The 25,969-nt window shown below is 44.9% G+C and overlaps 2 protein-coding genes and 1 long non-coding RNA gene across 7 annotated transcripts in view; 2 read left to right on the forward strand and 1 right to left on the reverse strand.

The window, feature by feature from the left end:
- NDUFS1 (NADH:ubiquinone oxidoreductase core subunit S1) overlaps positions 1 to 1,828 on the forward strand; it is a 76,821-nt gene extending 74,993 nt beyond the window's left edge. For both annotated transcript variants that reach the window (XM_068245001.1, XM_068245000.1), the window contains one exon: positions 955 to 1,828. In XM_068245001.1, the coding sequence (XP_068101102.1) occupies positions 955 to 1,046 (92 nt within the window). In that variant the 3' untranslated portion in view covers positions 1,047 to 1,828. The remainder of the gene's footprint in view (positions 1 to 954) is intronic.
- Positions 1,812 to 25,539, reverse strand: LOC137524767 (uncharacterized). The gene is made up of 3 exons (XR_011022776.1): positions 25,413 to 25,539; positions 16,351 to 16,426; positions 1,812 to 2,146 (listed from the first exon to the last, which is right to left on the reverse strand). It is a non-coding gene; the product is annotated as an uncharacterized lncRNA (long non-coding RNA).
- The window catches only part of INO80D (INO80 complex subunit D), a 114,541-nt gene continuing 113,990 nt past the window's right edge, over positions 25,419 to 25,969 (forward strand). For all 4 annotated transcript variants that reach the window (XM_068244997.1, XM_068244998.1, XM_068244996.1 and 1 more), the window contains exon 1: positions 25,419 to 25,791. The gene's annotated coding sequence lies outside the window, so the exon portion shown is untranslated. The remainder of the gene's footprint in view (positions 25,792 to 25,969) is intronic.

Below are 25,969 nucleotides of genomic sequence, written 5' to 3' on the forward strand. Positions count from 1 at the left end.
AGGTGGTTGAACGGCATATACTGGTAGTGTGTTTGTTTACTAATGCACGATACTAGCTATCCTGGGCACTATACTAGCTATACTGGGCACTATCCTGGGCACGATACTAGCTATCCTGGGCACTATACTAGCTATCCTGGGCACTTTACAAGCTATACTGGGCATGATACTAGCTATCCTGGTCACTATACTAGCTATCCTGGGCACTTTACTAACTATACTGAGGCACTACCTTCCCATACTGGGCACTATATTAGCTATACTGGAACAGACTGGGGGGGGGGGGGGGGGTCATGCGGCCAGCATTTCCTACCCCCGGCTTATATGAGGGTCAATCATTTTTTTTCCTGGTTTTTCAGGCAAAAGTTGGGGGGTTGGCTTATATGCGGGTCGGCTTGCTTGCGAGTATATACGGGTAAGTAAAATCCAGATACTTTTATTAGTACATCAGAAGACAGATAAGTCATTTGATGTGTTTCAGACAAAATCTTGAGCTATGACCAGTCTGAAAAGCATTATCTGCCCTATCTGTCTTTTTCGATGTACCAATAAAAGTATCTGGATTTTACTTTATCTTGGTGTACTGCAGTGTCTTGTGCTCTTCCTGTGTTATTGCCCTGTGTAAGAATCGCCAGGCGCCTCTCGTATGTGAGGGAGTTGGAAGCGTTCTATCTACTTTCTACGTCAGTTTTCTCTGTTGGCTGTGTACTTAATAGGAAGATCCCCTTTCCTTTACTGTACCATACACAGGGCATAATGTTACATTTGGTATTTCTCCTCCATTTGGGGACATTTCCTCTGACAGCCAACAGATATTTCCGTTGCCAGTGCCAATTGTAAAAAGAAGTCTCCACAATGGGAATAATGAACTTACATTACACTTCTATATTTTTGTATTTGTTAGCTGTATCAACATAAATATTTGTGGTTTTTTTCTAAAATTCCTTTTTATAGATCCAATAACCCGGGCATCTCAGACCATGGCCAAGTGTGTTAAAGCTGTAACTGAAGGTGCACAAGCAGTTGACGAACCATCGATATGCTGAAACAGTTAAAACAAACCTCAGACTTCTGTGTTTTGTTTGCTACCAGTGCTCTTTGTGAAAAGATATATTCTAATGCTGGCCAAACACTGCAACTGCAATATGATTGTAGGAAATGTGACCTGAGCAGAAAATGGAGGAGGGAGGCTTCCATCTTAGTTTACCCAGGTGGGCATGGCTATCAGCATGCTTCACTAAAATTTGGCACTTTGGGCCACTTGCAAACACCAGGAAGGTGTAGGAACTCCTGCTGCGCTTCCTTTTGCATGCTGCCATTAATTAAATATGTATATAGACTCTTATAATGTAGAAATCTAAGGTAAATGTCTATGTACAATACAAACTTCATGCAAGAGTAAGTGTGGTAGAACCATGCCAGATACCTGGATGTGTAGAGTTCTGACAAATGGCTCAGTCGGGGTAAATATAAAACATAAAACCCACTTGGACCATTATATGACATTGCTGGAGTCCTTATTTAAACTGTCTTTTGGACTATTTTACCAACAACTGTATAATGTGAGGGTTAACCAGGTTGAATATAATTTAAATTGATTTCTTAGGTAGGCCCTCACACTTCACAGATGCTTGTAAAATTGCTCAGTTACATTGTTGTGTGTGGCTTGCATTATTCCGCCGTCAGTTTTGGAAGAACTTTGGCCTTTTATTTCAGCTGACTTGGAAACATCTACGATCATTATTTCATTACTGTACTTAAAGCCACCCTAGAGATCAGAGCTCACGCGTGTAAAAACTAATCATATTAAATGGTTTATTACATTGGTTATTGTGACTCCTTTATAAACTTTGCATTGTAACTGACTGCAGTTGGTTCCAGTGAGAAATGTATCTTGCAAAATCTAATTCTTTTTCTGCACTTATCCTTGGCTTTGTAGCACAGGACCAAAGATCATATAATTATTTTTTTTTCTATCAGAAACATCCATGACTGGGTCATTGTGTCTACAAGCGTTAACCCTTTTTCCTTCTCTATACAGAGAGTTGCCTGTCCTGAGCTGTAGTAGGGTTAGGCAGGACCTGTAGTAGGCTTCACAGCAAATAATGGCCAGTCTACTTCAGACTTCATGTCCTGCTTCAGAAATCTGCCAAAAAAGCAATTATTTGGGAGATTCTGAGTTCTAATGATATTAAGAACATAGTAAACAAGTTTGTTAAACAAAGCTATTAGCAGTTTGACTTTCAATTTATGATGGAAAGGTGTATAGTCCTGAATTATAAAGCCAAACTGAAATCACATTAAAGTGAACCTTAAGCCAGAAAAAAAAGAGTTTTACTCACCTGGGGCTTCTACCAGCCCCCTGCAGCAGTCCTGTGCCCTCGCAGTCACTCACTAATCCTCTGGTCCCCCGCTGCCAGCTAGTTTAGTTTTTGCCGACAGGCCCGTCAGGACTGGCCACGCGTAGCTTTTTCCGCATTCCCGACTGTAATTAGCGATATTGCGGGCCGCAACGCGTACAAAAGTACGCGTTGCAGCATATCTATGCGTGCGTAATGCGGCAACACGTATTTTTGTACGCGTTGCGGCCCGCAATAGCACTAATTACAGTCGGGAATGCGGAAAAAGCTACGCGTGGCCAGTCCTGACGGGCCTGTCGGCAAAAACGAAACTAGATAGCAGCGGGGGACCAGAGCATTAGTGAGTGGCTGCGAGGGCACAGGACTGCTGCAGGGGGCTGGTAGAAGCCCCAGGTGAGTAAAACTCATTTTTTTTTCTGGCTTAAGTGTCTCTTTAAGAAAGCAGAACAACATACAGCTGTTGTAACAACGTAAAAAGTGATGTGGTTTTATAGAAACCTACCTATTACATGATCATACACTTGTGAATGATATCTGTTTGGTGTAGTGCATTGTCAAGGCTATTCTTAAACCCACGATTGTCATTGTACTTATTTTTTTTTAATTTTGCCTCAGTTGAAATTTGTGAAATGAAAAAGCAAGGATGTGCTTAAAATATTGACATACTCTAGCAATGTAAAAATGTAGGACTTCAAACCTTATCACCATGCATCTGATATGTTTGGCTGCTTTCTTTACATTATGCTAGTTCTGCACTTGACCACTGAGGTGTTTGTAGTATCAGGTGGTTTGCCTGCTTTACCATTCCTTAAATGCTATGTGCCTAATTTGGCGCTTTGAGTCCGCCAGGAGAAAAGTGCACTATAAATGTTCAGTGTCTTGTCTAAGCCATATTCACGCAGATGATAGTGGAGTGGTGCACTCGCAGACCTGTCATAACACCTAGCGTGATGTGACAGTATGCAGCGTTTATGTGCTTTTCCTTGCATTTGTATGAACTCCAAACAGCTATGGGCCTGTTCCTGAGTGTGCACCACTGGAACACAAAATTGCTGTAATTTGTGTTAATTGTAAACATTACACATAGTGGCAAAATTAGTTACACTAGTGAGCAAATAGTCCCTAGTGTCTCACAGGTGAAAACTAATTGCAACTGTGCCCCCCCCCCCCCCCCATGCCGAGTGCCGATTTGTAGGGTGCTGATGGGTGCCGAGTGCGCGTACAAGCATCCTTTAGTATCTAAAGCTACCTGTCCTCCCTCTGGCTTGCTTTCTTTAGTGTCTTATGCAGCTGCTGACCTGGCCACTAGAGTTTCAGGCTCACTGTCATGTGACTGGAGTGAGCAAGGAGCTCTAGTGGCAGCGCACTTTGCATATGGGGGGTCCCATGCACATCACCCTGCGGTATATCCCTTGTGGATAGACTGTCCCCCAACTTTATACTCAAAATTTGTCAGTCAAAAAGTTGGCCTATCCACAGTGATATACGATACGATATCTTTTCATGGTTCAACACTGAGGAAACACTGGGGTAATAACTTTGATGCAATGTAAAGTAATTTGTGTACAGCTTTGATAACCGTGTAATTGATTGACACATCAATTGAACTGAGCAAACAGCCGTTAATGTCTAAACAACTGCCAACAAAACAGACTATACCCCAATTTGATGAATGTCGAAATTCTGCCCAATTAGACATTTTCCCTCCCCAGGGCCATGTTTCTCATTAGTGTTACGAGGTTTCAGGTATGCATGGGAAGCAGGTGTTTGTGTTATCGTGCTCACACTCACCTTATATTGGTCACTGGATTACATATGCAGCTTGGGGTGACCCAGAACCACTAGGAAAGTATAGGGGACTAAAGGGGACCGAAAAGTCCTCCTACTAAAAGGCAACGCTGTATTGTGGGAAACCAAAGTTGCTCACTTTAAGCTAAATGATTACAAATACCTTCTGTTTTAAAGAGACCCTGAAGTCTCCTAAAAATCAGCTTTTTATTGTTAAAGCCTCTGTAACGTTATTGCCCTAACGAAAACGCCGCATTCCCGCGGCTGAAATCTAACTAAATCCCCCTCAACTCCCCCCTACCTCTCCCCCGCAAAATCCACGACTTTCTTGGTTGTGAATTTTGCTGCTGGAGGAGGCCGAGCTTTCAGCCGCAGCTCTGCCTCCTTATGCGTCAATCAGCGCGTATCTCTGCCTCTCCCCCGCCCCTCTCAGTGAAGAAAGACAGAGGGGCGGGCGGAGACGGCGATCCGCACTGATAGACGTGTGGAGAGGCAGAGCTGCAGCTGAAAGCTCTGCCTCTCACGGAAGCGCTCCCCGCAGTGTGCCCCGGGGAGTTTGGGGGGATTTAGTTAGTGTTCAGCTGCGGGGATCTGGCGTTTTAGTTAGGGCTATCATGTTAGAGGTTTTTGAAATAAAGAGTCTCTTTAAGTAGGCAAATTACTCTAGTCACTGGAAGTTCATCATAGCAGAGAACTCTCTGAGGATCTTAAAAAAATTGTTGCTCTACAAAAAGATGAGAACAAGAAAGACAAGTACACACCTCATGGCGTGATATCGTGCATTTGAAAAAAAAAACACACATTACAGTTGCGCTTATGAAAATTGGAGTGATTCGCAGGCTTAACCACTAGATGACCCCGCCTTTACCCCCCCCTTAAGGACCAGCGCTGTTTTTTGTGATCTGTGCTGGGTGGGCTCTGCAGCCCCCAGCACAGATCAGGGTGCATGCAGAGCGATCAGATCGCCCCCCTTTTTTCCCCCCTATGGGGATGATGTGCAGGGGGGGTCTGATCGCTCCTGCCTGCCTGAGGTTTGCGGGAGGGGCAGGGGGGGGGCACCTCAAAGCCCCCCTCCGCAGCGAAATCCCCCCCTCCCTCTCCTACCTGTCCCCCTTGGTGATCGGGGCTGCACAGGACGCTATCTGTCCTGTGCAGCCTGTGACAGAATGTCCTCTGTCACATGGCGGCGATCCCCGGCCGCTGATTGGCCGGGGATCGCCGATCTGCCTTACGGCGCTGCTGCGCAGCAGCGCCGTTCAATGTAAACAAAGGAGACAAATGTCTCCTGCATTTACATTTAGTCTGCGAGCCGCGATCAGCGGCTCGCAGGCTATTCACGGAGACCCGCTCCGTGATCTAACAGGAAACCTTTCCTGATTAATTAGGGAGGCACCTGGCGACGCAGATGTGCGACGCTGGTCCTCCAGCTACCACTTTGCCGCCGCACGGTATGTGGTTAAGAAAGACAAACCAGGAGTGCTCACTGTGACCAGCAGGAAGAGTCAACCCTGGGTCGTATCCCGGTCTGTAAGCTTGCAGCAGCGTGTCCCACCACTACAAACGGGACCACGTGTCACTATGTGTTTTGGGGGCCGCCCCCATCATCAGGTGACATATCCCTTATGCAATAAATCAATTCATATGGAGCTCAGTTTGCGTTGCTCCAATACTGTGGCTTGAGGTACTGCCATTTTGTGGCCAAATTTGATAAATGCCTAATCCCATAAGAAAAGGAGAAACGTAATGACAACTACAATTTTAATTTACAATTATTATGTTATGAAGAATAAATGTTAATTTTTTTTAAAAAAAACTAATAAATATATGCATCTATGTACAAATTTTGATAAAAACATATATTTTGTATATGTAAATAAATTGGCGCTCAATCCCATATTATTTTAGAACCATCAATTTTGTGCCTACTGTTTCACTAACCGTTATGGAAACACCTCTAATAGAGGAAAGGGTAATATAAAATGTATAAAAATATGTTTTTATCAAAATCTGTACATAGCTACATATATTTGTTTTCAAAGATTTTTTACGACCGCGGGTTGACTCTTCCTGCTGCCAACGGCAAGAGCTTCTGGTTTGTTTTTCGTAAGCCCGCGCATCACTCCAATGTTCATACGGTAAATGCAACCCGGGCCGAGGCAGAGCCTGGAGAAGCTTCAGCCTCGGGGCTCACAACTCACTCCTCTATCATTCCCCTATTGTGTTTGAGGCAAAGAGAAATAAGAAAAGTGGATACACAGCAGTGACTGCAAGACAGATAAGTAGAGATTAAGGTGTTGGAGGCCCTGGGGTGCCCCTTACTCTAATAGCAAACAGTGTGTGACGGGTGGGAGGGATGGGGGGGCGCACTTTGGTGTCTCAGCTTAGGGTGCTGGAGGACTTTGTCCCGGCTCTGGGTGCAACTGTAATGTGTTATTTTTTTTTATTAAACATTCTCACGCCAGGAGGCACGTAGTTGTCTTTCTTGTTTTCACAGGATTTCTGATCTACATCCACTGCTTATGGATTGATGCTTGATTAATTATAAGGATTTTTGCACACAGATTTTGAGTTAACTTTGTGGCAGACAACAGATATTGTGTGTTTGTTTGCATCATGGAGTAACATAGTGCCCATCTGATAGTTCCAACGCTGGTGTTTTTTTTATTTTTTTTATCTCTACATAAATATTGCCTAGCCTATTGGGCACGGTTTACATTGGTTTTAAGGACGGTCAGTTTAGCGGAGCTAACTTGACTGGATCCTAATAGTGCGGATCAAAAACTGATGCGTTTTGCAGATCAGTTTTTACACGGATCAGTTTTTGATCCATCCAGTGAGAACCGAGCTTAAGAATATTGCCAGCACCCAGAAACTGAGCTGCAGCACAGTGGCCAAGACCATACAATGGTTTAACAGGACAGGTTTCACTCAGAACAGGCTTCGGCATGCTCAACCAAAGAAGTTGAGTGCACATGCTCAGCGTCATATCCAGAGGGTAACTTGTAAGTAGACGTATGAGTGCTGACTGCATTGCTGCAGAGGTTGAAACAAGGCATTAGAGCTAGTTTACACTACTAGAGCTTTTCTAAGTGCTTTGTGATTTGAAAAGCCCTTGTTAATGTTATCCTCTGTGAGTGTTCACACTGGAGCAATGTGATTTTGCAAAAATCCCCCATAACAATGCATTAGCAAGAGCTTTTAAAATATCTAGCTTTTAAAAAAGCTCGTATGAACCAGCCCTTAATGTTGTGTGTATAAGGCAGAACTGAAAAAGTACCTATGCTGACTCCTGCCCATTGCCAGAAGTGCCTAAAGTAGACACAGGAGTTTCAGAACTGGACCATAGAGCAATGGAAGAATGTGTCCACACGGACTCCTGCCCATTACCTACAGTGCCTACAGTAGACACAGGTGTGTCAGAACTGGACAATGGAAGAAGGTAGGTGGTATGATGAATTACATGTTCTTTGATCTCAAGATTCCTAATTTGTCACTCCAATAAAACATCTGGGGATGGAGCTGGAAAACCAAGTCTGATACATGGAGGTGCAATGTTTAACCTTAAGGTGGCCATACACTGGCCCGATTCGCGGCCGTTTCGACAGCAGATTCGATCCTGGGATCGAATCTGCTGCCAATCGTTCGCGCTAAACGCACCCGCCGATCCGATTTCCTCCCGAAATCGGATCGGTACGTCGATCGCGCCGTGCGGGAAATTACCCTCGATCGCCCGCGGGGTAGGGAGCGCGTCGCTAGCGGCGGCCGATCCGATCAGGTATACATTACCTGACGCTGGCTCCCGGGCGTCTTCTCCGCACTGCACCCGCTCCATCCCGGCGCTTCCTGTCACTGCAGTGACCAGGAAGTTCAAATAGAGGGCGCTCTATTTGAACTTCCTGGTCACGGAGTGACACAGGAAGCGCCGGGATGGAGCGGGTGCAGCGTGGAGAAGATGCGGAGAAGACGCCCGGGAGCCAGCGTCAGGTAATGTATGCTCGGGGGGGGGGGGGGGGGGGGGACAGGCGGCAGCGGCGGCTCCACAGATTGTGATCGGTTTCAGGCTGAAATCGATTCACAATCTGTTTGCAGTAAAGGCAGCCATACGATCCCTCTCTGATCAGATTCGATCAGATAGGGATCTGTCAGCTGGTCGATCTAATAGCAAATCGACCAGTGTATGGCTACCTTTAGTGTTCTGCAAATGTCTTTGTGCCAGATATCACAGAACACCTTCAAAGGACATGTAGAGTATATGCCTCAACAAGTCAGAACAGTTTAGATGGCATTGAGGGACCTACACAATATTAGGCATGCAAGTCATATCCAAATGTGGCTTAAAGATTAGGTCTATTTGAAGAAATAGGGAATGGAAATGCCAAGAAAAAATTGGAGCTAATCATAAAGTATTTATTGACCCTATCACTGACTTCTAATCTGAAGAAGCGTTTCACCCATTATAAAAGCTGCAGAAGTTTGGGCACCTGGAGACACCTGATAAAATAGCCGGCGGCAAGTCTTTACGCTATGCAAATTACTGCTTTACATACAAGACTCCCCCTGCTATTATATTACCTTTTGAGCAACCAAATTTCTGCATATTGCCGAAAATCAAGGCTTTGCAGCGGGGGAGGGGTTAAGGTTTAGGCATTGGTAGAGGGAGGGTCCTGTGTGAGAGTAGGGGTAGTTTAAGTCATAGCAAAATATCGGTAAAGATTACCGATATTTTACTATAGGAATTAAGGAGGAGAATAGCTGTAATGTTTCAGATCTTCGGCTAGCGGCAATCCCCTACGCCTGTTTTTTCCAGGCTCCTTTATTACATGGATATGCTAGAAGAGCTAGTTACTTCTATCATGGACTTCATAGTAACAGCAGACAGCAATGTCACAGACTCAACGAACGTCCAAGTATCCATCCAAATCTGCAAACACTGTCCACATTCCTTATGCTGGGAATACACGGTTTGCTTTTGAGGTGATTAGATGGTTAGATAAATTCCGACATGCCCGATCTCCCGTTCGATTGTTTTGCCGCTCGATTCCTGATAGAAGTGAATGGAAAAAGATAAGAAAAACGAACGGAAGATAAGAGAATCGAGCAGAGAATTGAGTGGCAAAATCGATTGAGCGGAGAATCGAGTGTAAAAAATGAACCGTGTATGCTCAGCATTAGTCCTTATGTATCACCTGGATTACACAGGCATTAACAAAGATATTGGCCCTCCTTAAAAGACCAGCTTCCAGCCTTACAGAACAAGACCCATCTCATGGTCTTCTCGTTCCTTACATATGGAATATGCAGCATAGAAGAGCTGACATCACGGCATACAGCTCACGTGATACTACTCAGGGTATAGACTTAGGGGCTCATCCAATATGCAAAAGGCTTTATTCAATTCATGTGTCTATGCTCCCACTACTCTATACATTGTGAGTGACTGCAATTTAGGAGGCTGCACTCCACTGGATGATTGTTCAAGACCGGTGCACTGGTGTTCTCCCCCTTTAGTGATTCTACTTAGGGCTTGCTTTACTACCAGTAATCCCAGCAAGTCGGACGCAGTGATTTAATTCCAAATAAGTAAATTTGACCAAAGAGCAGGAGCAAATGCCAAGATGGCATATTCATAACAGTGGGTACATTGGCTACGTAGCAGCCCAGATAGATGAAGTGAGGCAGAAGCTGGTGGAAGATAGAAGCGAGGCAGCAGCTGGTAGAAACCATACAGCGGATCCATGGGGGAGGGTTAATAAGCACACATATAGCATGCGGATGCGAATTTCGCATGCGGTTGTATGCGAATTTTCGTGCGAATTGGCATGAAAATTTGCATGGATGACGCTGTATGCGAATTTAACCATGGCAGTGCCGGTGTGCTTTTCCACTGATTTCCATGCAAATTCGCATGAAAATTCGCATACCAAAGCCGCAGGCGATTTCCCTATTAAATACATTAGCGGCAATTCGCATGCATTCCACACGCAGGCGAATTCTGAGGGCTCGTTTCCACTATTGCGGTGCGGAATCGCCTGGATTCCACCGCTGATGAAATCGCATGCGGATGCGATTCCCCATGCGCTTTTTGCCGCGAATTCGCATAGGTGAGGGTATATGCGATTTTAACCATGTCACTGCCTGTGTGAATTTACATCGGTACCTATGCGAAATCGCGGCAAAAAACGCATGGGGAAAACGCATGCGATTTCCCTATTAAATACATTGCATGCGATTCGCATGCATTCCACTCTCAGGCGAATTCGTTGGCTCTTTTGTGCGGTTTTTCATCGCTCAAAAAAACGCACATCACCAACAACAGTGGATACAGGCCCATTCACTTACATACCATGTGCGAATCCGCATGCATTGGACGCATGCGGATTCGTGATAGTGGAAATGAGCCCTGAGAGCTCTGCCGTGCAGAAAAATCCTGCACAGAGAAACGCTCAGGAAAACTGACAATTGGAAACAGGCCCATCCACTTGTATTGGCTGTGCGAATCTGCATGCAGGAAACGCATGCAGATTCGCGATAGTGGAAACGGGCCCTTAGTGATCTTAGCACAGACAGCTTGCTGGTGTGTTTGCATGGTACATGTGTAGGTATTAGCAGCTCCTTTGCAGGATTAGTTACATGCACTATCTGTCCCAGGGAGGACGGTAAGGATATGTGCTTCTATTTCTTAGATAGGCGTTGATGCGCTGAATGTGTGCCTGTTTGTGCTATGCATGTTACAGGGCCAGAGTTAGGACACATAAGACACTGGGATACCTGTGCGTGGTGTATGTGACTATGCAAGAGACTTTATTCTTGTAACGAAGATCCCAGCTTTTAACTTAGCTGTAGGGACAGCATTGATTGCTGCATGATTTTTGTGAATGGATTTGCATGAGTGCGCGTAAGTTCATTTTAACTTTGACTCCTGTCAGCTGCTCTCCTGCATCGGCTGGGCACTTGGTAGTGCTCGGTACAGGCACTAGACATGCCTGGTGTTACAACCTCTGCCATTCAGCTGCATTTAAATTGCACCCAAATTTCACTGGCAAGTGAAAGAAGCCTATGGGCTTGATTCACAAAAGGGTGCACAGTTAGCACGCCTAAAAGCTTTGAACGTGAAAACTAGGGTGCTAAGTAGTTTGCACGTCCAAAGCTGTTACTGATCGTGTGTTAAGTTGGTGCGTGCCAAACATCGCACCGTTTGCGTGTAAAATAGCTTTTCAGGCTATTTTGTGTGCGAACGGTACGACGTTCCGCACGCACCGCGCAACGGTAACCTTTGCGCACGCAAATGCTTGAGCACATATTCATTTTCGCGTCCTAAGTGCCTTTTCACTGGTGTGCTAACACTTAGCACCCTTTAGTGAATCGAGGCCTATGTGTTCATAAGAGAGAAACATTGGCTCAGACGCCAATTTCAAGCATACATGGAAAAAAAGGCGCCTAGAAAAAAAAGGTGCAGGAGATTGCCGCTATTAGAATTAGCAATATTCTACTGCTAGTTTCGGATAGTAAAATATCAGTAATGTTAACCAATATTTTAATATGGATAAACCTACTCTCACACAGAACTCTCCCTCTACCAATGCCTAGCCCTAAGAACCCCCTGGTGGTGACTATCCATATCCTTCCCCAGCGCCTAAACCCTCCCCCACCAAAGCCGCAGATTTTTGGCAAGATAGTCAATTTAGGTGCCACCCCCCCATAGCTGTGATCATATTACTCTGGGCTCACTATGCAATGCCGCAATTTGTATATCGGCAAACCCACGATTCTATTGGGCACCTCCAGCCGCCAAATTTTAGTTTGCTGATTGTGCACTGTTGGGCGCTGAAATTTACTTTCTTTAATGCATATTGAGGCCATTATAACAGCTGCGATTTGAGGCAAAGAAAGTCAAATTTCTATTCTTTGACGCAAATTGCAGCTTTTATAATGGACCTTATGGTGGTGCCGGTTTTTTCCCCATAAAGGCTCCTGCAACATTTGTTTATATTGTCTGTAACCTTAAAGAGACTCCGTGGTGTGTTTAAAGAATGTTATCTGCATACAGAGGCTGGATCTGCCTATACAGCCCAGCCTCTGTTGCTATCCCAAACCCCACTAAGGTCCCCCTGCACTCTGCAATCCCTCATAAATCACAGCCGTGCTGTGAGGCTGTGTTTACATCTGTAGTGTCAGTCTCAGCTGCTCCCCCGCCTCCTGCATAGCTCCGGTCCCTGCCCCGTCCCTTCCCTCCAATCAGCAGGGAGGGAAGGGATGCAGGCGGGGACCGGAGTTCTGCAGGAGGCGGGGAGAGCAGCAGACTGACACTATAGAGATAAACACAGCCAGCTCTGACAAGCTGTTTGTCAGCAGCGTGGCTGTGATTTATGAGGGATTGCAGAGTGCAGGGGGACCTTAGGGGGGTTTGGGATAGCAACAGAGGCTGGGCTGTATAGGCAGATCCAGCCTCTGTATGCAGATAATATTCTTCAAACCCACCTCGGGTTCTCTTTAACTAATGTCCAGCACTATGTAATATGTTGGCGCTTTACAAATACAATCAATAAATAATAAAGGATAACGGAAAATTATAGAGGGGCTTCCTGGAATACTGACAACATCTCTAAGTGTTACCAAGCACTTTCGAAGCGTGCATGGAGGTGACATGCGCAGTTTTGCTTTTCAAGATAGAGAGAGGGTGGCATGCCCCCCTAAGGGGGGGCGTTTTGTATCACAAGTTGCGTCTCAGGGAAGTGTACTGGATCATGCAGTTAGAAACACAGATGGTTTGAATACTAGGTGGGATCTGAACTTGATCTACTGATCATGCTCTCTTTTTATCTTTATTTAAGGTATGTATGCGATTTTGTTCCTGAGCATCGGCTTGGGATCACTTTAATGTATTGTAATAAATTGTTTTAATGTTGATTGGCTTTTTTCAAGCTACATGATGTCTTTTAAAGAGCATAAAAAGCTTTTTGAAAGACACACCGGTGATGGGAGTGTCTTAGCGTATAAAAGTGTGAGCAGATGTCTGTAATGGGCTATGTGTAAGGACATTGCTGTCTGAAACATGTCGGGCCATTTTATCTCGTCTTGTTGCCTGATAAAACTTTTGGACTTCACCTGTCGGAGTTTGCGGATACTTATAAGTTGACTATTCAGAATCAGCAGCAGCAGATTCTGCTGTTGGGGGAACGTATTCACAGAATGTCCAATTCCGCTGATTTAGGTTCCCTGTCCGGCCCTGCCAGACGCTTATTCAGACGGCTTTATACATCAGTGTGGCGTCCCGATTGCCCCACTCCTCGCACTGAAGGGGGCCCTGCTGTGAGCAGGAGGGGGTAGCAGCACAGGAAGGAGGAGAAGCGGGCACCCAGTGGCAGGGAGGTGGGCCAGACCCCACAAGTTTGCCCCAGGCAGCAAAAAATCTAGAGCCGACTCTGATCTCTGCTCCAGTCGTGCCTCCAGCCCTGGGACCCGTTACAGTTCCTGATCCTCAGGTGCCACTCCCAAGATGATTTTCCGGGGATAGCTGCAAGTTCAAGCTTTTGAAGAGCGCCTGTCAATTATGACACATAACAAACACCTCTTATAATTGTTATACAGGGTGTGTATCTTAATAGTATCTGCCATTTCATTGTTCTGCTATTCTGATCTCCTTAGTTATGCTAAACAACAGTGCCTATTCAAGTGTTAAAAATCATCACCTATCAAACTACCAGTGGTGTATACATTTTCTAAAGCAAAGTATGCTAAAATGATCGATACGCAATATTACGCAGGCGTGATACCTTTGCGCCTGCGCAGTTGAGCAGATACAATCGGGCTTGGCTATTTCTGCCTAGCCCGAAAGAAGCGCTGCTACTGCGCCTGCGCTGGATCCCGGTGAGGTAAATATATCAAGCCTTGTCAAGCTTCTCGGGGGAGGTCTCGGGGAGCCAGCGCTGGGTTCCTGTAGGCTTCAGAGGTCGGAGAAGCCTCATTGGGACCCTGAAGCTTTCCGCTCCTGAGGTAAGTATCCCTCAGAGGGTTTTTTTTTTAAATTACAGCGTCTCTTTAAGTATGAGTTAGCTGGAGTTGGAGTCCAGAATATTTGAAAGATCTCAAGCAATTGGTAATTCAATCTGATCATCATTTCCAGTAGAGGACTCGGGAGAGAAAGGGAATACGGTCCTGCGACAATTGAATCTGTCTGTCTATTGCCCCTGTCCCCTCCACTACTATAGGAACAGATGGTGAGCCTAAATCCAAGCAGCCAAACCTTGCTTGTCCGATAAGGAACATCTGAGACACCGCACGGCCAATTTGTGCTTTTACTGTGGAGAGTCTGGACATTTCATTGTTGCCTGTCCAATCCCATAGGGAGGTAAGTTACTGACACCAGGAATAACGGAGGGTAAGGAAGTATCCTCGGCAGCAACATATGTCTACCTCATGTTTACTTTACAGGGACTTATAACTAGAGATGACCTGAACAGTTCGCCAGCGAGTAGTATTCTGCAAATTTGGCGTGTTTGATTCGCCACCTATACATCATCATTGACCTAAACTTTGACCCCCTACCTCACAGTCAGCTGACACATGGCAGCCAATCGGCTAGCTCCCCTTCCTGGACCCCCCATCCACCCTATCAAAAAGCAGTTGCGGAGGCCATATTATATCAATTCTCTGCTGGCTGCTAACAGTGAGAGCAGGGTCAGACTTTCTGCAGATAGGTAGGGAAAGTATTAGCTAGGCCTGTGTTCTTGTTCCTTATTTGCTTTAAAAGCACTCCAAACAGGCCTTTTGAGGGCAAGCACATCGGTCTCCTGTGTTTTTTCTGTGTGTACCACTTCACAGCCCACTGACACCCAGAGCTGTGTGCACACCACTGCTGTTTCCTCATTAAGTTGCAGGTACAGAACCACTCCAATGCATTATTATTTCACTGTATTCTGATAGTACTATTGTATCTCTCTGTGTCAGACACTCCACAGCCCACTGACACCCAGAGCTGTGCATAATGTGATTTCTGCCCATTGGGGTTTAAAACCCCACTTTGCTTTCTGTTTTCCTGAAGATAGTGTAATGTTAAGTACCAATTCTGATAAGGCAGCAGTGGTTCCATCTGCATATCATGAGTTCTTAGACCTGTTCAATGAGAGGGTAGCTGATACATTTCCACCTCATCATAAATATGATTGTCCCATTGAACCCTTGCCTGAAACCAAGATTTCCTATAGAAGCACTTATCCATCATCCGAACCAGAATTTAAAGAGGCTCCAGTTCAAACTCTGAACTCTAACTTACAAAGCTCTCCACAATATCTCTCCTGTGTACATCTCCTCGCTAGTTTCCGGATACCAACCCAACCACAATCTCAGTTCTTAAAACGACCTTCTATTGTCCTCCTCTAGAATCACCTCCTTGCATTTATGCGTACAAGATTTCACACGTGCTTCACCCCTCCTCTGGAATCCTTTGCCACAACACATCCATCGCTCCCCAACTTTTGATATCTTTAAACATGCCCTCAAAACTCACTTTTTCCATCAAGCATACGCTCTACCTAAGGCCAGTTCACCAAGTTGTACTTCCTACCAGATAACCTAAAACACACTGCCTCTAGTTATGAATATTGTATACTACTCCACCTCTTGATTCCCCCCATTCCTTTAGATTGTAAGCTCGCAAGGACAGGGCTCTCACCCTTTTGTATTTTGTTACACATTTTAATCATATTAATTCTGTCACTGTTATTACCGATTCTGTACTTTGTACTGATTCTGTATTTTGTACCTACTCTGTATATTGGTGTATATAATTGTCTGTCTGTATTATTTTGTACCCCATGTTACTTACTTTGTACAGCGCCATGGAATATGTTGGCGCTTTCTAAATCAATAATAATAAATAAATAAACACGCCACCTCTCCTGCTGGAGTGGGAATTTCCTTTGTAGGGAAAAAGGATGGCTCTTTGCGTCCCCGCTTTGGTCATTTTGAACACAGGGTAATACCTTTTGGTCTCTGCAATGCTCCCGCCACATTTCAGCATTTTGTGAATTATATTTTCCAGGACTTTGACGACTTCTTGGTGGTCTGTTTAGACAATAGTTTAATGTTCTTGTTAACTCTTAATGAACATAGAGATCATGTCAGTAAGGTGTTCGGCTGACTCAGGACACGTGGGTTGAACTTTAACGCAGAGAAATGTGAGTTTAAGAAGAAGATTTAGTACCTTGGATTTTGCATTTCCCCAGAGGGCCTGGCTATGGATCTTCAGCAGGTGTCTACAGTGTTGGACTGGCCAGCCCCTTCAGGTAAAAAGGAAGAAGAATCACCTTTATTCACCAAGTACGACAGTATTGTACCTGGAATTATTTGTGGTTCACATTGCAATAGAGCAAGACAGAAGTATCTATGACTATAAGCAGGTAACATACATAATGAGGCCAGCAAGAGAGATAAACAAATACAATGAGACAGGCAAAGAAAAACAATGAGACAGGCAAAGAAAAACTATGCAAGCATACATTAGTGTATGTCTCCGAGGTGCTAGGAGGAACCAATCGGGCTGCTGGAATTAGCTGTGCAAGGGACTATGGTGCCACAGGCTGGGGTGTTACGCTGGATAGCTATAATGTTGAGCTTCCAAGGGCTAGAGTCCCGCCCAGAGGGAATTTCTGACAGGAGGACTGGAGTTTAGCAGGGCGTTCAAAACGTCATTGGCTTCACCAATTTTTATCAAAAACTCATCAATTGTGGCTCCCATCATTCAACTTACCAAGAAAAGTCTGTCATTTAAAGAAGAACTCCAGTGAAAATAGTGTAGTAAAAAAAAGTGCTTCATTTTTACAATAATTATGTATAAATGATTTAGTCAGTGTTTGCACATTGTAAAATCTTTCCTCTCCCCGATTTACATTCTGACATTTATTACATGGTGACATTTTTACTGTGGGCAGGTTATGTAGCTGCTGCTAGCTGTTTTGGCTGTTGGAGACAGCTGTAAACAGCTATTTCCTGTCTGTGAAGCTTGTTACATTGTGGCAAAGTGACAAAAGTACCACGGTCCTCAGAGCTTCTTGTGGGAGGGGTTTCACCACAATATCAGTCATACAGCGCCCCCTGATGGTTTGTTTGTGAAAAGCAATAGATTTCTCATGTATAAGGGGGTATCAGCTACTGATTGGGATAAAGTTAAATTCTTGGTTGGAGTTTCTCTTTAAATGGACTAAAGAGGGTCAATTAGCCTTTGATAAACTGAGCAATTGTTTCCACTCTAGTACTTAGACATGTGAATACATCCTGTATTACACCTTGTCCTGGAGAAAGATGCTTCTGAAAAGGCGACCGGGACAAAACTATCTCAGAAAGTTGGGCCTCAGTCTCTGCCTCATCCTAGAGCCTTTTTCTCTCACAAACTCTATTATTGAATTATGACAGGGATCGTGAGTTATTGGCTATCAAGGCCCGCTTTGGAGGAGTGGCGCTATCCATTAGAGGGAGAAACACAAAACCCATCATTACCGATCATAACAATTTGGAGTATCTTCATACTGCATACTGTAAAGAGTCTGAGACCCCGCTAAGCTAGATGGGCTTTATCCTTTTCCCGGTTTGATTTCCCTCTCTGGGAAAAGGAAACGGGCATCTGTCTCTATATCAGCTCCACTTGGTGTCTCAACACCTCCATACTTGCCAGGATATGCTCCCCTGAACTAGAACGCCTGCTTGTCAACTGCAGGCTGGCATACTCGCCCAGGGAGTTCTCCTACGTCCATGCTGGGGCGTACATTCCACCCGATGATGAAGTCAAAACTCCCCTGTGCTCGCTCAACTACACCATCACGCAGTGGGAGACATCCCCCCCAGACTCACTGTTCATTATCATTGGGGACTTCAACAGGGCCAACCTCCGCCAAGAGCTGCCATGCTTCCATCAGCACGTCTCTTGCCCCACCAGGGATGCTAATACCCTCGACCACTGCTACATGGTTCTGAAAGATGCATACAAAGCCATCCCGTGGGCTGCACTAAGGTGATCTGATCACTGCTTCATCCACCTGCAAAATCAGTCCTTAAGTCCACCAAAGCATGGGCAAGTGAGGCTAAGCTACAACTTTAGGCCTGCTTCGACTGTATAGACTGGGAGGTCCTTAAAGCACCAAACCTGGACAAGTGGGCGGACAATGTAATGTCGTTCATCAATTTCTGTGAGGTCCACCGTATACCGACAAAAACCTTCAAACTCTATCCCAATGACAAAACGTGGTTTAAACATTCCAGCTTGCCTTTAGGGTTACATACTACTGACATCTTCTGCAGCACTTTACAGAGTACATAGTCATGCCACTGACTGCCCTCAGAGGAGCTCACACTCTAATCCCTACCACAGTCATAGTGCATATGAGAGATAACGGCGCTGGAGACTTGGGCGCAGGATTCAGCCGGTATATGGCTGATCCTGCTGCCGCACAAGTCCCGGCTGTGTTAAATACTATTCCCCCTCCAGGCAACCATTGATAGTGGGGAATGAAATAATTCGGCTTCCAGCAATTGCTGGAAGCCGAATTATTATGTTTTAAGTAACTTCAGCTCCATCTTCTGAAGGCGCAGAAGTTACTCCCTGTGCCTGCTATAGCCGTAATTCCTATTACGGCCTATGGTGGCGCCGGCGGCGCCCAAATCTCCTGCGCTGGTTTCAGCATGTTCGGTCATAGTGTAATGTACTATCATATTATTATTATTATGTTTTTTATATAGCACTGGTATCTTCTGCAGCACTTTACAGAGTACATAGTTATGCCACTACTGGAATCTCTTAAAAATGAATGTGCTGTGCGTGGCAGGAATCAGCTCCTTCTGAATCAATCCCTTTCTGAAAGGAATTGATCATTTTGGGATATTGGGTGGAAATCTATAACTGATTGGCCAGCTTAACTCTAACTTGATACTTAATTTTAACTCTTTTCCCATAATCCTAGTCTCACTTCCTAGCCTCAACCTAAATTGCTAAAAGGCCTCACCTTTAACCTCCCCTATGGTGCCCATACACGGTACAATACAAAACATTTGATTTTCCAGTTTATTCGACCAAAACAATCGAATCAAATCAAAGTCAAAAAGAATAAATTTTTTTCGATCAAGAGAAACAAATGATTATCCCCCCCCCCCCCCTTTTTTTTTTTATAAAAATCCGATCGGACAGGTTGAAAAAATCTTTATATTTGGTCACGAAACAACTGAAAGAAATTATCTGATTAAAAAAAAAAAATTGTACCATGTATGGGCACCACTATCCATATTTTTTTTTTTTTTGTAAATACCTAACCCTAATTATTATTATTATTATTATTTTTTATTTATATAGCGCCAACATATTCCGCAGCGCTTTACAAAGCACAATAAGACGACAAGGGGAACATAGATACAACTAACAAATATACAGCAGAGTTCCAAGCAGCACAAATATTGTTACAAAAACAGTAAACATTAGGAGGATGACCCTGCCCTTGCGAGCTTACAATCTAATGGGTAGTGGGGGACACACTAGGTAAGGGGGTGGAGGATGGATGAGGCAGTGATTCTTTGCCTCTGATTACATTGTGACAAATAAGTAAATAAAGGGCTATAGAATGTTATAAGCTTGTCTGAAAAGGTGTGTTTTAAGAGTGCGTTTGAAGATGTCCAGGTTTGGAGCATGACGTACAGGCTGTGGAAGAGAGTTCCAGATAAGGGCTGATGCTCGTGTAAAGTCCTGGATGCGATATATACTGATCTATCAGTATTTCTTACCTACCCTCTTTCCTATGCCTGATAACCCTATCGAATCCCACTGTTGTCTTGGGGCAGCTGGAGTTAGTGGGCCTTGTGCGGTAAAAAGTACAAAAGTTCTGAATCTATCTCTACTCTCCTGCCCCGCACTTTGGATAAAATCTCCACTTGTGTGTCCGCCATTTCCACTTGGATATCCGACAGATTTTTTTAAACTCAAACTGGAAAAGATTGAACTCATTATCTTCACAAAAATTTGCAAGCCCTCTCCCTGACATATCTATTAACAACACATTCATCTACCCAGTCCCTCAAACCCATTGCCTGGATTTCCCCCTTAACTTGGCACTCTCCTTCGCCCCTCACATTCAGAACATCTCCAAGTCTAAAAGTGGCGCAAGTGCAGTACGGTCATGAAGAAAAGTGTGGCCTGGATCTAAAATCCAACAAGTGGAGGCAACGGTAGTCTGGAGGATGGCGTGAGAAGCCTCTACAGGAAACGGAGGCATCCTTTTTCTTAGTTTAGTATCTGCTTTTTGTTTGCCTTGTGTACTCTTTAAAAGAGATGGGTTAAAAGCCAGCAATGATTTTCTAATTGCGCAAAAGGTGGATCAGCGCAACACTAGGCCGCCTCCGAATGGCCTCCAATCAGAGATGCGCTGAGCCCCCCCAGGAACTACAAATGCACCTTGAACCCAAACAGAAGCTCTGCATATACACCAAAAGCATGGCTGTTAAGTGGGAGCAGCTGACCAAAAACAAATTAAATTAGTACATAGCAAGGAAATGAACAGCGCTACTTAAAAACAGGCAAGTGCCTACCTGCAAAAGAGTGCAAGCCCCACTTGTGGGATATAATAGACACCGAGCATACACATGACCTGTCTACCACTGGAGGATGTTGGTTTCCTGTAACAGCTTGCATGCAACCTATTAAGTACTCGTCCCTCCCACTGCGAAGAAGTCAATCCTCCATGGGAAGGGCCTAACACTAACTAAATCCTAACCTATGTATATGCATAGCCTGGGTGCGGCTAATCAAGTAAAATTGAAAATTGCGCAAAAGGTGGATCAGCGCAACACCAGGCCGCCACCGAATGGCCTCCAATCAGAGATGCGCTGAGCCCCCCCAGGAACTACAAACGCACCTTGAACCCAAATGGCAGATTCACATGCATCCCTTTGCACCATGTCCAATAGCAATAGCCAGGGTCCCAATTATGTCCCCCACCACGAGTTGTGACAACTTGGAGGGGGAATACCATTACCGCCACCCGGGAGTTTCAGCAGGGGCAGGGTGAGCCATCTTTCAGCTTACCCTGTACTGAAATTTGTCTGCGGTGATTTAGAATGTATGCTTTCTGGGGAGGTGTTTTTTTCCTCTTTGGATATTTTTTTAATGCTTCAAGTTTTTTTTAAAACATAGACTTCACATAGAAAAGGGAATAAACCTATTTTTATTATTGCTTTTTCAAAAGGCAGGTGTCATTGAGATAGCAAGAATCTGGGATGTATCTAACATAAAGACAAAAATAAAGAATCTACCAGACCTTCTACAACCATGAAAACTACAAAAAAAATATTATGCTTGATTCAAACTGAAAAAAACCCACAAACCTAAGATTTTTTAGTATGTTTTTCTGGGTCCTAAAACTGACATTCTATAGATCCTATGTTGTTATCCGTTCATATTTGTCAGTGCAATGCAAAGTCCTGACCTGCACGATTTTTCCGGAGAAGTGGATGTGTTTCTCACAGAAACCTATGGTGGATGCTGCACTCTCTGCTCCAGTTGGTCATCGGAGATCTGGCTCCAATGTGAACCAAGCCTGAGCTAGTGTTGTAATTCATTTTAACCTTAAAGGAAATGTTTAGCAAAATTTAAAGTGGCCAGTTACTTACCTGGGGCTTCTTCCAGCCCCCTGAAGTCCTTTCTGGTCCATCGCTGACATTCTGCTCCCCCTCAGTATTTTGGATGACTTGATGAGTCACCATCCACTTGTGCATGTGTGGCCACATGCCTCCTCGTTCACACTCCCATAGCTGGGAACATTCTGCACATACGCTGTAGCAATTTTTACTTACTGCACAAGGGCAAAACACTCCCGGCCACAAGAGCACAATGGAGGAGGTGCGTGGCACGGGTCCACGCATGCAGCCTCGAGGGGGACAGTGGAGTACTGGAGCTGCGCAGAATAATGGAGAGGGACCAGAAAACTTCAGAGGGCTGGAAGAAGCCCCAGATAAGTAACTGGCCACTTTAAATTGCACTCCTATTTTTCTTTAAAGGACTTCCGAGGAGAAATATCTAATCTATTTTTTTTTGAGTGAGCCTTTGAGGGAGGGGGATTCCCTCATAATACATCTGTTAAACCTGTGAGTGAGAAAGCTCGCAGAGAGCAGAGGAAATGTATCTTATGTGCAACATAAACATTTGTAATACTGTGTGAAACCTGACACCAGAAGTATTTCATATAATTCTACTTCAATATTACACTGTTCTTAGCATGTCAGACTGCAGAAATTCATCTTTGGAAACAAGACATTCCAAACGCAACTAAAATCTACACACAATGAATTACAGCTTTTGCCTGTATTCAACATGAAAAGTAGGAAAATGTTTACATAGCTACTTAGATATTATTTGTACATTATCATTTTAGAACACTTATAGTGCCCATACATGGTATACATGGGATTTTTTGCAGCAAACTTTTACCGTACCATGTATGGGCACTATAAGTGTTCTAAAACATCGAGCGGAACTTCACATCCTTCAACTATCCATGGTTTGGGGCAGGAGTTGCCTGGTTTTCAGCTCTGTTCCTGACAGCAGGGTTGAGCTAGAGTGACCAGACGTCCCGGATTACCCGGGACGCGTCCCGGATTCGGGGTCCGCTGTCCCAGGCAGCATGAGGTCCCGGGAAACGTCCCGCTTTCAGCAGCGGGACGTCCCGGCCTCGGGACTCTGGCCACTCTATACTCATGAACTGGCAGCGGCGTCTATAGACGCCATGCCAGTTCATTGCCCGCAGCCCCGCTCCAGCCTCGTCTTCCGGTGTCTGTTCCGACACTGGCAGGCGAGCAGGGCTACGGCAAGATGGCTGCCGGAGCCCTGTACTGGAGACTATTTGTGTCTCCAGTACAGGGCTTCGGGCGCCATCTTGCCGTAGCCCTGTCAGCGCGGGAGAGAAGCTCAGCAGCAAGATGGTCCCGGGAGCAGCGCGCCAGAGGCCGGAGACTTCTGCCAGGTGAAATGTTTGCCCGCATTGCGGTTTTTTTTCCAGGTGAAATGTTTGCCCGCATTGCGTTTCTTTTCCAGGTGAAATGTTTGCCCGCATTGTGTTTTTTTTCCAGGTGAAATGTTTGCCCGCATTGCGTTTTTTTTTCCAGGTGAAATGTTTGCCCGCATTGCGTTTCTTTTCTGGTGAAATGTTTGCCCGCATTGCGTTTCTTTTTCAGGTGAAATGTTTGCCCGCATTGCGTTTCTTTTCCAGGTGAAATGTTTGCCCGCATTGCGGTTTTTTTTCCAGGTGAAATGTTTGCCCGCATTGCGATTCTTTTCTGGTGAAATGTTTGCCCGCATTGCATTTTTTTCCAGGTGAAATGTTTGCCCGCATTGCGTTTCTTTTCTGGTGAAATGTTTGCCCGCATTGCGTTTCTTTTATGGTGAAATGTTTGCCCGCATTGCGTTTCTTTTCTGGTGAAATGTTTGCCCGCATTGCGTTTATTTTCTGGTGAAATGTTTGCCCGCATTGCGATTCTTTTCTGGTGAAATGTTTGCCCGCATTGCATTTTTTTTCCAGGTGAAATGTTTGCCCGCATTGCGTTTCTTTTCTGGTGAAATGTTTGCCCGCATTGCGTTTCTTTTCTGGTGAAATGTTTGCCCGCTTTGCGTTTATTTTCTGGTGAAATGTTTGCCCGCATTGCGTTTCTTTTTCAGGTGAAATGTTTGCCCGCATTGCGTTTCTTTTCCAGGTGAAATGTTTGCCCGCATTGCGTTTTTTTTTCCAGGTGAAATGTTTGCCCGCATTGCGATTCTTTTCTGGTGAAATGTTTGCCCGCATTGCATTTTTTTTCCAGGTGAAATGTTTGCCCGCATTGCGTTTCTTTTCTGGTGAAATGTTTGCCCGCATTGCGTTTATTTTCTGGTGAAATGTTTGCCCGCATTGCGATTCTTTTCTGGTGAAATGTTTGCCCGCATTGCATTTTTTTTCCAGGTGAAATGTTTGCCCGCATTGCGTTTCTTTTCTGGTGAAATGTTTGCCCGCATTGCGTTTCTTTTATGGTGAAATGTTTGCCCGCATTGCGTTTCTTTTCTGGTGAAATGTTTGCCCGTTTTGCGTTTATTTTCTGGTGAAATGTTTGCCCGCATTGCGTTTCTTTTCTGGTGAAATGTTTGCCCGCATTGCGTTTCTTATCTGGTGAAATGTTTGCCCGCATTGCGTTTCTTTTCTGGTGAAATGTTTGCCCGCATTGCGTTTCTTTTCTGGTGAAATGTTTGCCCGCATTGCGTTTATTTTGTACTGACATGTTGCCCGCATTGCGTTTATTTTGTACTGACATGTTGCCCGCATTGCGTTTATTTTGTACTGACATGTTGCCCGCATTGCATCTATTTTATACTGATGTTGCCCACATTGCGTTTATTTTCTAGTGTCCGGGGTAACCGTTACTGCATTTATTATTTATTGGTCAGAGATGGCTATGTTTGCTGCTTTGTGGTTACGGTATACTATTAGCATCACACAGTTTCTGCACATCCATGATGCAAAGTCTCGTTTGTCTTATGCCTCGCTGTTACGTCATTACGTTAGCTCCGCCCATACAATGTCATGGCCACGCCCATTTTTCACCGCGGCGCCCCCCCAGTCTTCGTTGCTGCGCGCTCCTCAGTCCTCCCCACTTTTCGCCGCAGAGCGCTACGCGTGCCGCCCCCCCCCCCCACGCCCCCCCTCCCCGTCCCAGGTTGGACCCACAAAAATCTGGTCACTCTAGTTGAACGGACAACACATTGAACCCAGTTTCTCAGGTTTGTTCTATTTTCCTTTTGCAGTGGGGGAAAAAAAACAAATATATAGAAATCTGTGGGGATGCTCTCTGCACATTACAATAACACGGATTTTCATTAGTTACACCTGCTTAGGTACACACCATACAATTTTCTGTTAGATTTTCTCTTAGATTTACCTGCCAGATACCTTTTTTCCATGCTGCAGGTGTATCTAACAGAAGAATCTAACAGAAAATTGTATGGTGTGTACCTGGAATGGGGGAAGTAGGCATCTACTGCAGACACTCTGCTGCTTCTCGATGAATCAATCGAGAGGTAGCAGAGTATATGCAGTAGATTCCTGCTTCTCCCATTCTCCAGCCATTCGAGAACTGCACGTAACGTGATGCCGTGCACTTTAAATAGGCAGATGTGCAGCCAGTGTGACTCTCATGACGTCACCTGTAGCCATATTTGTTGAGGCTCTCAACGCTGTTTACGCTTGCGCAGCGAATTGACCTCGCGCTCACCTGACGCAAAGCACCGCCATGTTTGGTGAGCTTGACCCGCCCCCTGCACTATCCCATCCTCTGCACCGAACAAATCGCTACTACACAGAAAGTGTGGGCGGAGCTTGTGGAGCCCTCACATACCGGATCTTTGACATACCGGATCCGGAAGCCTGCTTTTTCCCAGTCCAAATCAATACAGGAGAATAGCAAACGATTTATTTTGTTTTAATTCCGGGGAGAGTTGCTCACGTCCTGCGGCTCTGGATTATAAATGTAACTTTAGCATTCTGTGTGTTGGTGTCCCTGTTTTCTATTGGCTGTCGATTGTCATTGAAGCCCTTCAACCATATTAGTCCAATAGATGATGATCTGCTCGCCGGTGAAGAGGTTTTTTCTGGTAAGAAGTGGTCATGTGCTATAAATTAATTATTTAAGATCTATGCGTGACCGAATGAACTGAACTTGGTCTATTGTAACGTTGTGGAAGGACATGTAAGATAGGAGACATAAATAGGTGACAAATGTTGATTATGTTATTTTAAATCCTGCAGAATTGGCATAAATGTAGCCTTGTA

Source organism: Hyperolius riggenbachi, chromosome 7 (genome assembly GCF_040937935.1).
Source record: "Hyperolius riggenbachi isolate aHypRig1 chromosome 7, aHypRig1.pri, whole genome shotgun sequence".
Taxonomy (NCBI): Eukaryota; Metazoa; Chordata; class Amphibia; order Anura; family Hyperoliidae; genus Hyperolius; species Hyperolius riggenbachi.